The following is a 13,970-nucleotide window of genomic DNA, read 5'->3' as shown; positions in this document are numbered from 1 at the left end:
TGGGGTAGGCAGAACCCAGGCCTTAATTAAGGACACACTGAAGGATGACTTTTGTCATTCCCATTATGCTGAATTAATCAGTCTCTGCTTTGAGGAAGCATCAGGGTGACAGAGTGTAAAGCAGTCATTCTCAAAAGAGCCAATCAGTTCGTCACTCTCTTCTTGCAAATCAAAAGACTGGCTGTCATATAGCTTATTTTCTATCACATGTAAAAGTCAGGTGTAATAGCTGCCTTCCTACAAACAGGAAAGATAAAAACATATCTGTCTCCTTGACTGAATACAGATTGAGGCTTGTCCCTTTTTTGTATAATCTCATCCAGCACCTTTTTTAAAAGTCCCTGAATCTCAAGAATCTGGGAAAGGGTGTTTGAGATGTACATTTCTCCCTACAATATGGCAGTCCATGGTAGCAGTCCACTGGCAGTCCACTGAATCCTGGCAGAGGCTCATAACTCACCTTGACCCACAGAACTAGAACTGGCAGGTCTGCCTATGTTTCTTTCCTCTCTTGGATCATAAATCAGCTTGTGTTAATGTCTTTAATTGAGTGCCCTGTTTGAAAAGAAGAAAAAAAGCCCTTGTTGGGAGGCCAAGGAAACTCAATGCAAAATGCAGATGTGGGCACCTCTGACGGCTAAGGGTTAGTAAAGGCATTGCATTCGTAGCTTGGTAGGTCGGTGTATATATGGAGCATTTAAACCTGCCTGAATGTATATCTTTGACCCATCATTTCATTGGTGTAGGGAATCCCCCGTTGGAGAACAGTCCCTTTGCCAATACAGAGAAGCAGCTGGTTTGTGACTTTCTTAGAGAATCACCTGGGACAGAAGCAGGACTTAAAGTTGACACATGCATGTGCCTGTGTGCACACATACATCAGTGTGCGTATGCACACAACTATACATATGTATTATGTACACACATGTGCATATCCACATGGGCACCTCTGTTGTTTACCTACCTATGCATGTGTGCATGCATGTGTACATTTACACATATGTATTCTTTCTTTCCTCACGCTGGGCAGGTGGAAATTAAACTCAGATAAATGGCTGACTGGACTAAACTGAGGCATGTCCACAAGAACTCAGGGGTCAGTTGAATGTGGCCCCTTTCAATAGTGATATAAAACTTTTGGTGACAACAAATAACTTTTAATGTTTTTGACATTGTAGTTCTATGAAGGCTATGGACAAACAGAATGCACAGCTGGATGTTCCTTGACGGTGCCAGGAGACTGGACAGCTGGTATGGTTATACTTCTTATGACCTCTTTAGTGTTAAGTTAATCAGTCAGAGATTTAAGGGATGCTCCTCAGATTTCTGTGCACACTGAGTCTTCAGGCCAAAGAGTTTGCAGCCAACTGAACTGTAAAGTGGCTGCTGTGTCATCTGAAGTGATCTGTGCCAGTCTGTCTTCATGGGTCTTCTCTTCTCCCTACACTTGTGCCTTGAAGAAAGGAATGGTTCCTCTTCCATCTTTGTGTTTCCCTCACTGTGGAGCTCACTGAGTTATGCATGCATAGGAAATCAAAGGAGCTTTCAGGGGTTGGTAGGTAGAGTTATTGGCCTTCAGCAAAGTATTCTGAATGTCCAGCCCAGGAAGCTTTGGAAAGGGACTTCTCCAGTTCTGAATCTGAAACTCATTTTTGTGGAGGGGGAGAGGTAGTAAACACACACACACACACACACAGACACACAGACACACACACACACACACACACACACACACGTGTAGAGAGAGAGAGAGAGCTGGAAGAAAAGCTTCTAGCTTAGAGAGGATGTGGGTTCCCACCTCCACATCTTTTAAATGAGGAACCAAGGCCAGAGGTTAAGTAACTGGTCTTCCTGACCTCCTGAGGTCAGCATAGTCGCACTACAACGAAGTACATACATACAAAATGTGTATAGAGTACACATACAAAATGTTCATGCATATGTATATGTGTGTTTGTGTGTATATGTGTGTACATGTGTATATATAAATTTTATTTATATGCATCTACACACTGTATGTGTGTGTGTATGTGTGCATAATACCCTAAATTATAAGCTTTAAGAGCAGGGACTGTGTCTTTTCAATTTTTCTCTCTCCTTCAGTGCTTAGCATAATAAAGTAGACTTTTTCTTTTTTCAGCCCAGACTTTTGACCTGATTATATAAGGAAACTCCGTGATTTGGGAACTCCTTCTACTGATGCTATCAGCAGCAATCTATAATTTATAGCTTTAGAAAGCTATAAACAGATATTCAGTAACTTGCCTGTGGTCATACATAGCATTTGGCAGCATTTGAAAACCAGGGTTTCTGATCTTGTGCCTTGAAGAAAGGGATGGTTCATCTCCCATCTTTTTCTTTCCCTCACTGTGGAGCTCACTGAGTTATGCATGCATAGGAAATCAAAGGAGCTTTGAGGGGTTGGCAGGTAGGGAATTTCTCAGGATGAGAGTCTAGTTTACTGGATCATAACTCCTCTTGGACTTAGTAGATCAAAGTCCTACTGAGTCACCTAAGGTTGAAAAGTTAAGTAATTTGCTCCAGGTGGCACAATTAATCAAACGTCTGAGACCAGTCAAACCCGGGGAGTGATCTTGACTACTACAGCAGAATGAATGAATGAATGAACACTATTTTATATATTATATATATATATATATATATATATATATATATATATATATATATATGCATACATACACATAAATATGTATATATGTAACTGTATATATACATACATGTATATACACATACATATAGACATACATGTATATATCTATGTATACACACATATATGTGTATATATATATATATATATATACACACACACACACACATAACTTTCAGTATAATCACTCTCTTTTGTAATTTTGTGTATTTTTCTTTACACACTTAAAAACATTGCTCTGAGAAGGGGTCCATAGGTCACCAGACTGCCAAAGGGGTCCATGACCCACAAAAAAGATGAAGAACCTCTGATCTAACCGCCGCATCCTCTCCTAGCTTTACTACCATAGTGGACCCTTAATAAATGTGTTGGGCAGCTAGGTGGTAAAGTGGGTAGAGTGCTGGGCCTGGAGTCAGGAAGATTCATCCATGTGAGTTCAAATGTGACCTCTGGCACTTACTAGCTGTGTGATCCTTGGTAAGTCATTTAATAACCTTGTTTGCCTCAGTTTCCTCATTTGTCAGATGAACTGGAGAAGGAAAAGGCAAATCACTCCAGTATCTTTGCCAAGAAAACCTCAAATGGGGTCACTAAGAGTTAGCCACAACTGAAATAACCAAAAAACAATGATAAATGTGTTGGACGAATGTCATTGAATAAAAGTTCTTGAGCCAGGTGCCAAGGGGATGGTGACCAGTCCGAAATGAGTGATGGTCATATTTGATTTGATGCATAGGCCACGTTGGCGCTCCAATGCCTTGCAATCTTATAAAGCTTGTCGATGTAGAAGAAATGAATTATATGGCTGCCAAGGGAGAAGGTGAGGTAAGTAAATTTGTACTGATTGTTGAAGTTTCACCATCGTCTCCTTTTGTCACCCCTCTTTCAAGAGAAGGCAGCTGCAAGTTGGAACTTTAAGATTTAATCTAATTGGTGATTCTACAGTGAAACATTTAATATCATTTAAGATGCCTTTGCTTTTAAATTAGTAGGAGGGAAACACTATGGGCATGGAGGACAGAAGTTATGCAGTAATGCCTCTGTTCTTTCCCTGAGAAAACAGGAAAAGAGCTGGACCCAGGGGCTTGTAGAGCCTGGAGGCCTCCAGTGGCCTCTGTCCTTGGAGCTTAGGTCCTAATTACCCTAGGTACCAATTATTGAATTTCTTACAGATTAAATAATGAGATCCTAATGACCTAAAGGTACTTTATTGGGAATTTGGGGCCAGGAGTGAGACAGGGACTAACTATCCTTAACCCTAAGCACCGTGACAGAGCCCTCCCCACCTCCTGACATCTCGTCTATCACTGCCAGGGCTTGAAGGGAGGTTTACCCCAAGGTTCTTCTTGTAAAGTTGTAAAGTCTTTCTTCAGCTCTGGAGTACAGCTACTGGGAGAAAAACATTTTTTTTCCTTTTGAGAAAAGCCTTATTAAATCTCATGAATTGAACTTTTTCTCTGCTTTAGCAATTTAGTTTATGGCATTAATAGTATGAAAATCCCTACTTTCTCAGATATGTGTGAAAGGGCCAAATGTATTTAAGGGCTATTTGAAGGACCCAGCAAAAACAGCAGAAGCTCTGGACAAAGATGGCTGGCTGCACACAGGAGACATTGGAAAATGGTTACCAGTAAGTGAATCTCTCCTCTTTTCACTGATATTTTACTCTAAAACGAGGTGGAATGGGACAGAATCTGTTGGGTAATCATTGTTCATCTCACATTTCTCACCCATCCCTGTCCCCACTGAACTCTCTCTTCTAACAAAGAAAAACAGTAAAATAAAAACAGTCAGTGTATCTGAGAATGCATGCCACCTTCTGCCCCGTAGTCTCGCCTTCTCTCATGTTTGATCTTCTGTTGTCCAGAACCAAGACTGATTATCACAATTACCTACCTGGCTTCCTTTTAGGGCTCTTCTTACTTACATTTTGAAATCATTTTCTGCTTTTCATTTTTCTTAGCACCAGTTCACATAAATCTCCCCATGTTTCTCTGAATTCTTCACAGTCATCATTTCTTACAGTAGTGATCTTCCATTGCATCTCTATATCATAGTATGCTCAGGCATTTCCTAACTGATAGGCATTCAGTTTGTTCCCAGGTATTTGCTACCATGGAAAGGCTGGTATGAATATTTTAGCATATACTGCACCTTTCATTCTATCTTGGGGAATGTGCCTAGTAAAGATAAAAATAATGCTGATGATGGTCACTAACATTTATGTGTGCCTGGCACCGTGCTAAGCACTTTTACAAATGTTATCTCATTTGATCTTCACAATAGCTCTGAGAGGTAAGTGGTATTTTTACCCCCGTTTTACAGATGAGGAAACTGAGACAAACAGTGGTAAGGTTCCTGGGCCAAACAATATTAAAGTTTGAATCACTTTTTTCCCCCAAAATTCCAAATTATGATCCAGAATGGACCAATCCACAATTCCTGCTGTGGTTCATCCATCCACATATTTCCCCACAGCCCATCCAACGGTGATTATCTGTTTTTTGATGTCTTTGTTGATTTTCTAATTAAGTTTGAGGTGAACTAAGAGGTTTGAATTTGCATTCCTCTTATGAGTGATTTGGGGCACATTTTTTAAGTTTAAATTTTTTTAGTTTTCAACATTCACTTCCATAAGTTTTAAATTTTTACCCCGTCCTTGTACTCCCCCATCCCTGTCCCCCATCCCTGAGACAGCATGCAATCTTATGTAGGCTCTACATATACATTCCTATTAAACATATTTTCACTTTAGTCATGTTGTATAGAAGAACTAAAACAAATGGGGAACCATGAGAGAGAAAAAACAAAAAAGAAAAAATATTCTGCTTCACTCCATAGTTCTTTTTCTGGATGTAGATGGCATTTTTCTATAACAAGTCTTCTGGAATTATTTTAGGTCCTTGAATTGCTGAGAAGGGCTAAATCTATCAAAGTCAGTTATCAAACATTGTGGCTGTTACTACGTATAATGTTCTCCTGGTTCTCCTCACTTCACTCAACATCAGTTCATAGAAGTCTTTCCAGGTTTTTCTAAAGTCCTCCTTTTCATCTCTTACAGCACAATAGTATTCTATTACATTCATATACCACAACTCGTTCAGCCATTCCCCAAATGATGGGCATCCCCTCGATTTCCAATTCTTGGCCACCACAAAAAAGAGCTGCATGTGGGTCCTTTTCCCATATTTATGATCTCTTTGGGATACAGTTGAAGCACATTTTTTGATGGGTATTGACAGTTTGCAATTCTTTTGAAAAGTATTCATCTCCTTTGACCATTTTTTTTCTGTTGGGGAGTAACTCATGGTTCCGTGTGTGTGTGTGTCTTACTATTTCTTTGGGGTGAGAGTTTGGGCAAATAATTTCATTAGTGTTGGGAACTCTTAGTTAATAAATTCCCTCCACCAATGCAGATTACTAAGTCTGGGAGGAGAGGGGAAAGTAGAGATAATATGGAAAAAGAAGAGCAAAGGAAAAAAGAGGCACTGAGGCAGCTATTAAGAAAAATGCAGAGAAAAAAATGAAGAAAGTCCAGAAAGAAATGCAGACAAACAGGATAGTGTTATTTATACTTAGAGAATAATAGTGACTTTCTGTTAAAGTTATTAATAGGAATTTGCAGAGTATTCTGAAGTACATTGTGGGTTCTGGTCCATACTCCACCCCTAATTATAGCTAGGTAACCACAAACAAGTTAGCATCTTTAGGTCTCATTTTCTTCATCTGTACTATGAGATAGGAAAGTAGGGTTGCAGGGAAGGAAAGCTAGCATCTAGTCAGGAGTGGCCTCATGGCCACATGTGACCCTCTAGGTCCTCAAGTGTAGCCCTTTGACCAAATCCTCCTAGACTGAGGTGTCAGAACACTCAGCCCATAGGCCACATAGCATTTCTGAATGTGGTCTGAACTGGATTAAAATGTAATTAAAAATATTTTTTATTATTATTTTATTTGTTTTCAGTGTTCTATAATCATTTCCATATAACTTAGATTCCCCCCTCCCCCTTCTTCCTCCCTATCTTCTCCCTCCCTCCCTCTCCTTTCCCCCTGCTTCCTCCTTCCCTCCCCAATTTTATATAGGTTCTACTCATACATTCCTGTTAGATACATTTTCACCATAGTCATGTTGCATAGAAGAATTAAAATGAATGTGAGAAATCATAAAACAAACCAACATGTAATACAAAAGAAAATGATCTGCTACATTCTGAGATCAAATTTCATAGTTCTTTCTCTGGACGTGGAAGGTATTTTGCCTTACGAGACTATTGGGAATTTTTTAAGTCCTTGCATTGCTATGAAGGACTAAGTCTACCAGAAAAAGTTCTTACATACTGTGATTGTTGCTGTGTACAAAGTTCTCCTGTTCCACTCCTTTCACTCCGCATCAGTTCATACAAGTCTTTCCAGGCCTCTCTGAAGTCTTCCTGTTCATCATTTCTTATAGCACAATAGTATTCCATTACATTCATATACCACAATTTATTCAGCCATTCTTAATTAAGAAATATTAAGCAAAATAAAAATACAGATAATGTTAGTTTATGGTTTTAGAGGTCAGTGTGTGGTCCACAGGGATCCTTATGTGTAGTTTAGTGGTTTCTGTTTGAGTTTGGCACCACTGGGAATAGTAGACAGAAAACTGGTCCTAGAATCAGGAAGACATGGGTTCCAATGACACTTGACTCTTGCTAGTGATACATGGATGAGTCCGCCAAACTCTCTGGTCTCAGTTTCCTCATATATCAGATGGATTATTCTTCATTACTTCTAAGGTCCTTTGTAGCTCTAGAACTGTGATTCTCAGTTTCTTCCAATTCTTAGAGTATGTAACTCAGTTCTCTCTGCGTCTCTAAATAGTGCATTTGGGAATTTAAGAGAGATGAGCTTTAGAAGATGTGAAGAAGAGGCCTTTGTCCTTCTTCTTGTGGTTGAGGTCAGGCAGCCTCTTTATGGCAAGAATCCTCAGAGCTCTTGATATCTGATCCTGAATGTGCACATGTTAATTGTGTGCACATGCTAATTGGATATGGAAATCACAACTCCTCTTTCTCCCAGGCCCAGGAATCTGATGGGCCAGTATGGGCTCAATGGATGTACCCAAGTCATCTGTCCCTTGAGAGGACAGTACTTGTTTCTCTTCCACCAGGAATACACTAGAGGACACTAATGGTGCTATTTTAATTAATATGTGACAAGGGCTGGTGGTCTCTATGTCAGAGCTGTTTATTTTGTGAGTAAAAAAATGCTCTTTTTTCTTATCTCTTATCCAGAATGGGACCATGAAGATCATTGACAGGAAAAAACATATATTCAAACTGGCCCAAGGGGAATACATAGCGCCTGAAAAAATTGAAAATATTTACCAGCGAAGTGAGCCTGTTGCTCAGGTGTTTGTACATGGGGAAAGCTTACAGGTGTGTTCTCTGAGTCACCGTTTTTGCCTGTTAATGCCCATGGCCATGAAGCAGTGGGAGTGGAATAGTCATTAATGTATTCTGTATTTTAGTTATGCTTACTTGAGGTGTACTCAGTTTATATATTATATATTAAGCCCAAGAATCTAGAATGTACAGCACCAGCCTATGGCAACCAGCCTCCCAAGTGAGAAATGGGCAGGAGTGACAAGGCTTCCTAAAGGATGATTCTCTATCAGCTTTCCACTAAAGCCTGCATTAAGCAGAAGGCTTGAAATGGGACAGTTCATGGGGTCAGAGCTTTTTGTGAGAATTAGGAAAGGTTTGAACGTTGTGCCTCTGCGATCATTGCCCGCTGTGGCTTTTAGCCTTCATTCACTATTAAGTAGTGCTTTCTCAGTGAAGATCTTGTCATACAGAAATAAAAATGGGGATTCCTTTAGATTCAAGTAAATTGAGGTTTAGTAGCATTCTCTTAGCATGTATGGTTCAGGATTCCCCCATACCCATGGATGCTCGGGGACTTCTGGCCAAGGTGTATGATTCTAATTGACCTGTGTTATGTGTGTGTTAAAGGCATTCCTCATAGCTATAGTGGTACCAGATGTGGAGACACTGTCTTCCTGGGCCAAAAAGAAGGGCTTCAGTGGATCCTGTGCAGACTTGTGCAAAAATAAGGTAAGCGTATGATAAGAATAATGGTAGCTAACACATAGAGCATTCACTGTATGTCAGGCACTGCGCTAAACATGTCACAAATATTATCTCATTTGGCCCTTCCTGCAAACTTGGGAAGTAGGTACTGTTGTTATCCCCATTTCACAATTGAGGAAACTGAGGCAAACAGAGATTAAGTAACTTGCTCAGGGTCGCACAGCTAATAAGTATCTGAGGCTGAATTTGAACTCATTACTTCCTAACTCCAGGGCCAGGGCTCTATCCTCTCCACCACCTGGCTGCCAGGGATCCAGTACCATTAGACTCTGGCCCCATCTTGCCTCCCTCATTTTGTTTTAGATATTCTTGCTTTAAAAATGCAGTTTTGATACTTTCCCTGCTCCTTTCCTGGAGTGAGGCTCCTTATCTGTAGAACATTACATATAACATCAGGGTTTTTTTTATGTGCCCATCGGTTTTACTGACCTATTTCTCTCTTCTTTTAAAAATAGATTTTGTTTGTATAGGGATTTTTCTTATGTATACATATACTATATATGTGTGTGTGTGTGTGTGTGTGTGTGTGTGTGTGTGTGTGTGTGTGTGTGTGTGTGTATTACATACGTAATTGTTATAAGGGATTGTTCTTTGGGAGGGGAAAGGGAAAAAGGGAAGGAAACAATCATTTATTAAACACCTACTATGCGCCAGGCACTGGTCACTTTACAAATGTTTTCTCTTTTGATCCTCACAACAACCCTTCCAGGTAGATGCATTTTACAGTTGAGGACCTGAGGTTAAGTGACTTGCCCAGGGTCACCCAGTAAGTGTCTAAGGCTGGATTTGAATTCAGATCTCCCTGACTCTAGACCCACCACTCTATCCACTAAGCCAGCTAACTGGTTAGGGAAATGGGGAAATCTAGGGCAAGATCAAGATGAGGGATATCAACAAAAATATTTTTAATGTAGTCTTTCTTTTGTTGCCTTCATAGGATGTTAAAAAAGCAATCCTAGAAGACATGGTGAGGCTCGGGAAAGAGGCCGGTCTGAAGCCTTTTGAGCAGGTGAGACTGGAATAAAGGTTTGTGACTCTGCACAACCAGTTTCTTGCCTTTGGAATTATGATATTACTTAAGACTGGATTTCGTCATGAAGTCTTTACTGAATTAAATTAATAACAAGTAGCTGTGAACTAATTACCCTGTAACATTGCAGAAACTTTGGAACCTCCCAAAAGATTAGTTACTACCCTTCATCTACGACAGAACTTCTTAACATTTTTTTGTGTTCCACACCCCTTTGGTGGTCTGGTGAAGCCTGTAGACCCCTTCTCAGAGTCATATTTTCAAATGCACAGAATAAAATACACGGGGTTAGGAAAGGAAACCTGTTGTCCAGGGCTTCCCAAAAGTCTTGGTGTGATTTAAAGCTCCTTAATAAAGGGTCCATTATTTGATAGCTTTACACTCACTAAGACCTGGCATTGAGGTATAGTGATCAAAAATATTAAAAATGCAAGTTAATGGATCTCAAGTGAAGCATCCCTGGTCTAAGAGAACCAAGTCTAGCACTCCCTAAAGAGAGAAGAATGGGTTACCCATTGACCCTGGTAGCACAGTGGCTAGTTAAGTCATTTCACTGTTAAGTGACTTATTGTTTGCTCTGCATTGGGCAAGTAGCTTTCACTTCTCCCTCATTGCCTTTGTTATTTCTTATTTCCAGGTCAAAGGCATTGCTCTCCACTTGGAATTATTTACGGTGGAGAATGGCCTTCTGACTCCCACATTCAAGGCAAAGAGACCAGAGCTCCGGAAATATTTCAGGCCACAGATCGATGAACTCTATTCCACCATTAAGATTTAATCTTGAGGAAGATAGCTTGGGACAAAACAAAACCGCACACCTCCAAAAGATCTACTTCTACTGTTGGCCTTCATATTGGTAATTTTGACTGCAGGAAACATAGGGAAGGAGGCTTATTTGGAAGGGGTTTTTGCCATGGGAATTTTGAAGGAAAACAGAACACTGCCTTACTGTCACCTTGTGTTGCTGACCATTTTGTGGTGATATACAATTTCCAAAATGAGCCTTAAATTGTAAAGGACAACTGTATACCTGATGAGTTATTTGGGACGTCCTCAGCCCAAAAGGTGGGTGTTGACTCTTCTGTCCTGATCCCTACCAAAAAAGTAGGGCTTCCCTGTTTATGAGAGGTCAGGTGTTTGATACATTCTCTGCAGTTGTCTATTCCAAAGGGTACATGGTACACTGGAGGAAAAGAATCCTTTTAAAAATGACAAACACACACACAGGAGTGGGGTATACCATAATTCATCCAAATATTATTTAAGCCCCCTGTTCTTACCTTTCTTTGAATGAAGGTTGTGAAGCTTTCTCACCTACCCCCAAGATCACCCCAACCTAGAAAAAGAAAGAAATGCCTGAACTTTACTGTTTTAACCTTAAAGTTCACTGTAAATTAGGACACGTACAACTAAGCAGATTTGGGGTCACATGAATGTCCTACAGAGTATGGACTCTAATGCAAAGCAGAATGCTACCAAGAGTGCTTTCCAGATCTCTCTCCTTCCCATCCCTCCCTCCACTAACAAATCTGCCTTAGACTCGACCATGAAAACAAGAATTTCAAGGATATATACACCATCTAAGCAGGATCTGCCAAGCTCAGCTGTGATGACCTGAAAACCGTACACCTTATCTCTACACTGCACTAGCCACTCTTTCTGTATAATGGTCAATGGGTTTTTAATGTAGTTTTCATATCAGAATATCATGCTGTGATTAATGCTTCTTTTGTTTCCCAAAATAAACTGTCTTGTACCAAACATATCACTTCAAAGAATAGAGGGAGCAGATATACTTGAATACTTTCTTGTTGAAATGGAAGGTAGTAAGTGACAGGAATGGGCCCATCTCAGAAGTGTACTCATGGTTTCTGCAAAATGTATTCAGCAAACAAGGACAAATGCTAATTAATAGGGGGATGTGTAAATCTTGGGGATAAAGACAATTTTTCCTAGGAGGAACTTCTGAGGGGCTTTTAGTCTAATTGGGGGAATTGGCAACATTGCAATTATTACAGATCTTGGCCATATTTGAATGAATTAAGTTGTCATTTAAAATGATTCTGTTTTTTGGATACATGGGGTTATATGTAATATTCAAGCACAACAAGGTTTGCACTAAAGAGATGTCATTGTAATAACACTATTTGGTAGCCTAACTTCATAATGTGTGCTCTTGATTGCACAAATATCTAAGTCGGCAATTTGTCACATTGGAGTTTTGGATGTTTGCTTTCAGTGTTGGCTATTTCTATGTTTTATAAACCAAAACAGAATTTCCAAAAAATAACGAAGGAAACCAAAATAAATATTTCTGCATTTCATGTGAGTGAAGTCTCTCTTTGTTTTAGCATCAGATGACTTAGTTGCTCTAAAGGGAAAAGCCTTCCCCACTCCACTTCAGTCAGTTATATGCCCGCTATAAGTTTTCCATTCTCATTGACCGTTAACGCTTTATGACACTTAGAATAACTAACCTTAACATCTGGTTAAAATGTCATTGGCAAAGACCTAACATCTGTTGAAAAAAAACAGCACGTGCCATTCTGAAAAATGCCAAATGTTTTATTATAATGGTGTTTTTCCCAAGATGGTGTTTTGTGAGGCTTGCAGGCTATCAAATGTTAATAACTCTTCTCCCCTTCCCTTCCCTTCAGTTACTCCTCATTTTTATGCTTTGGATTATGTTTGTCCACTCCTGCTTCCTCCCTTGTAGCCTTTCCTCCTATTCCTGTTACTTATTTATGGCCTCTTTGAATGTTTACTTTTGTTGGGCAGTGACACTCTCATTAACAATTCCATGGGGGACCAAGCTTTCCTGTGATGAAGGAGTTTTTCTTAAAACTTCATTAATCACAAAGAGCTGGGCAGGGACGTGTGGTACATCTCAGTAGCCATGTTCCCACTACTGTGCTGCTGAGCAGTTAGTGTAGAGGAAAGAAATATCTTCCCAGGAAACCTTTGTTCTTTAGTTTGAATTCTGGCTAGAACAGAAGCCAGTTCTGAGAAGGATTACAGACTGTCCACAGCTTCCCTTTCTGTGTTTTTTCCTTCTATCCTAAAATATCTAGATACTAAGTCATCCTGTTCTCTAACTGCTTCTGGGCTCAGATCTCTTCCTTTTGTGCTAACCACCATTTATATTCATTTTAGCAATTTTTGTGTGAATGACTCTTGGTTCCCATGTTGTTACATGGAACACCAGTTCTTAACTTAGGGTCTGTGAGCTATTTTTTAAGTTTTCATTATTTGTATTTCAGTATGTTTGGTGATCTTTGTAATCCTATGTATTTTATAACATCATTCAGAGAAAAGGTCCATATGTTTCATGTAACTGTCAAATCTGCAATACATAAAAGCTTCAAGAACCCCTCCTGTAAAATGAAGGACATTGTCCACTGTTAAAGGAATTGTTGTTGCTCATTCGTTTTGGTTATGTCCGACTTTTCTTGACCTCATGTTGGGTTTTCTTGGCAAAGACACTGGAATGATCTGCCATTTCCTTGTGTAGCTCATTTTACAGATGAGAAAATTGAGGCAAACAGTGTTAAATGACTTGCCCAGGGTCATATATCAAGTAAGTATCTGAGATCAGATTTGAACTTGGGAAGATGAGTCTTCCCGGCTCCAAGCTGAGTACTCTATCCACTATGTAACCTAGCTGCCCTAAAGAAATCCTAGGGCATCAGCAACAAACAAAGGAGGAAAGCATCAATATATATAAAACATTTATAGTGATTCTTTTCATGATAGCCAAAATTGAAAGCTAAGAGGGTGTCCACCTATTGGGGAATGGCTGAACAAATTGCGGTATGCGTGTAATAAACTATTATAGTACCATAAGGAATAATGAAAGGACTGTTTCAGGGAAAGCTAGGAACACCTTTATGAACTGGTAGAATGCCAAGTCTGGAGTCAGGAAGACTCACCTACCTTCATGAGTTCAAATCTGGCCTCAGGCACTTAATAGCTGTGTGACCCTGAGGAAGTCACTTAACCTTGTTTGCCTCAGTTTCCTCATCTGTAAAATGAGCTGGAGAAGGAAATGGCAGGAAAACTCCAGTTTCTTTGCCAAGAAAACCCCAAATGGGGGTGAGACATGACTAAAAAACAAGAAAAATGTAAGTACAGCCAGAAG

General features: G+C 39.8%; 1 protein-coding gene across 5 annotated transcripts in view; it reads left to right on the top strand.

Moving 5' to 3' along the window:
* Positions 1-12,156, top strand: part of ACSL1 (acyl-CoA synthetase long chain family member 1) — a 96,626-nt gene extending 84,470 nt beyond the window's left edge. For all 5 annotated transcript variants that reach the window (XM_072624008.1, XM_072624010.1, XM_072624007.1 and 2 more), the window contains 7 exons: positions 1,179-1,251; positions 3,405-3,493; positions 4,182-4,298; positions 7,945-8,088; positions 8,665-8,766; positions 9,740-9,811; positions 10,470-12,156. In XM_072624008.1, coding sequence (XP_072480109.1) covers positions 1,179-1,251; positions 3,405-3,493; positions 4,182-4,298; positions 7,945-8,088; positions 8,665-8,766; positions 9,740-9,811; positions 10,470-10,610 — 738 coding nt within the window. In that variant the 3' untranslated portion in view covers positions 10,611-12,156. The remainder of the gene's footprint in view (positions 1-1,178; positions 1,252-3,404; positions 3,494-4,181; positions 4,299-7,944; positions 8,089-8,664; positions 8,767-9,739; positions 9,812-10,469) is intronic.
* The last annotated feature ends 1,814 nt before the right edge of the window (positions 12,157-13,970 follow it).

This window comes from Notamacropus eugenii, chromosome 7, assembly GCF_028372415.1.
Source record: "Notamacropus eugenii isolate mMacEug1 chromosome 7, mMacEug1.pri_v2, whole genome shotgun sequence".
NCBI lineage: Eukaryota > Metazoa > Chordata > Mammalia > Diprotodontia > Macropodidae > Notamacropus > Notamacropus eugenii.
This window is presented reverse-complemented; position numbering and strand designations above follow the sequence as displayed.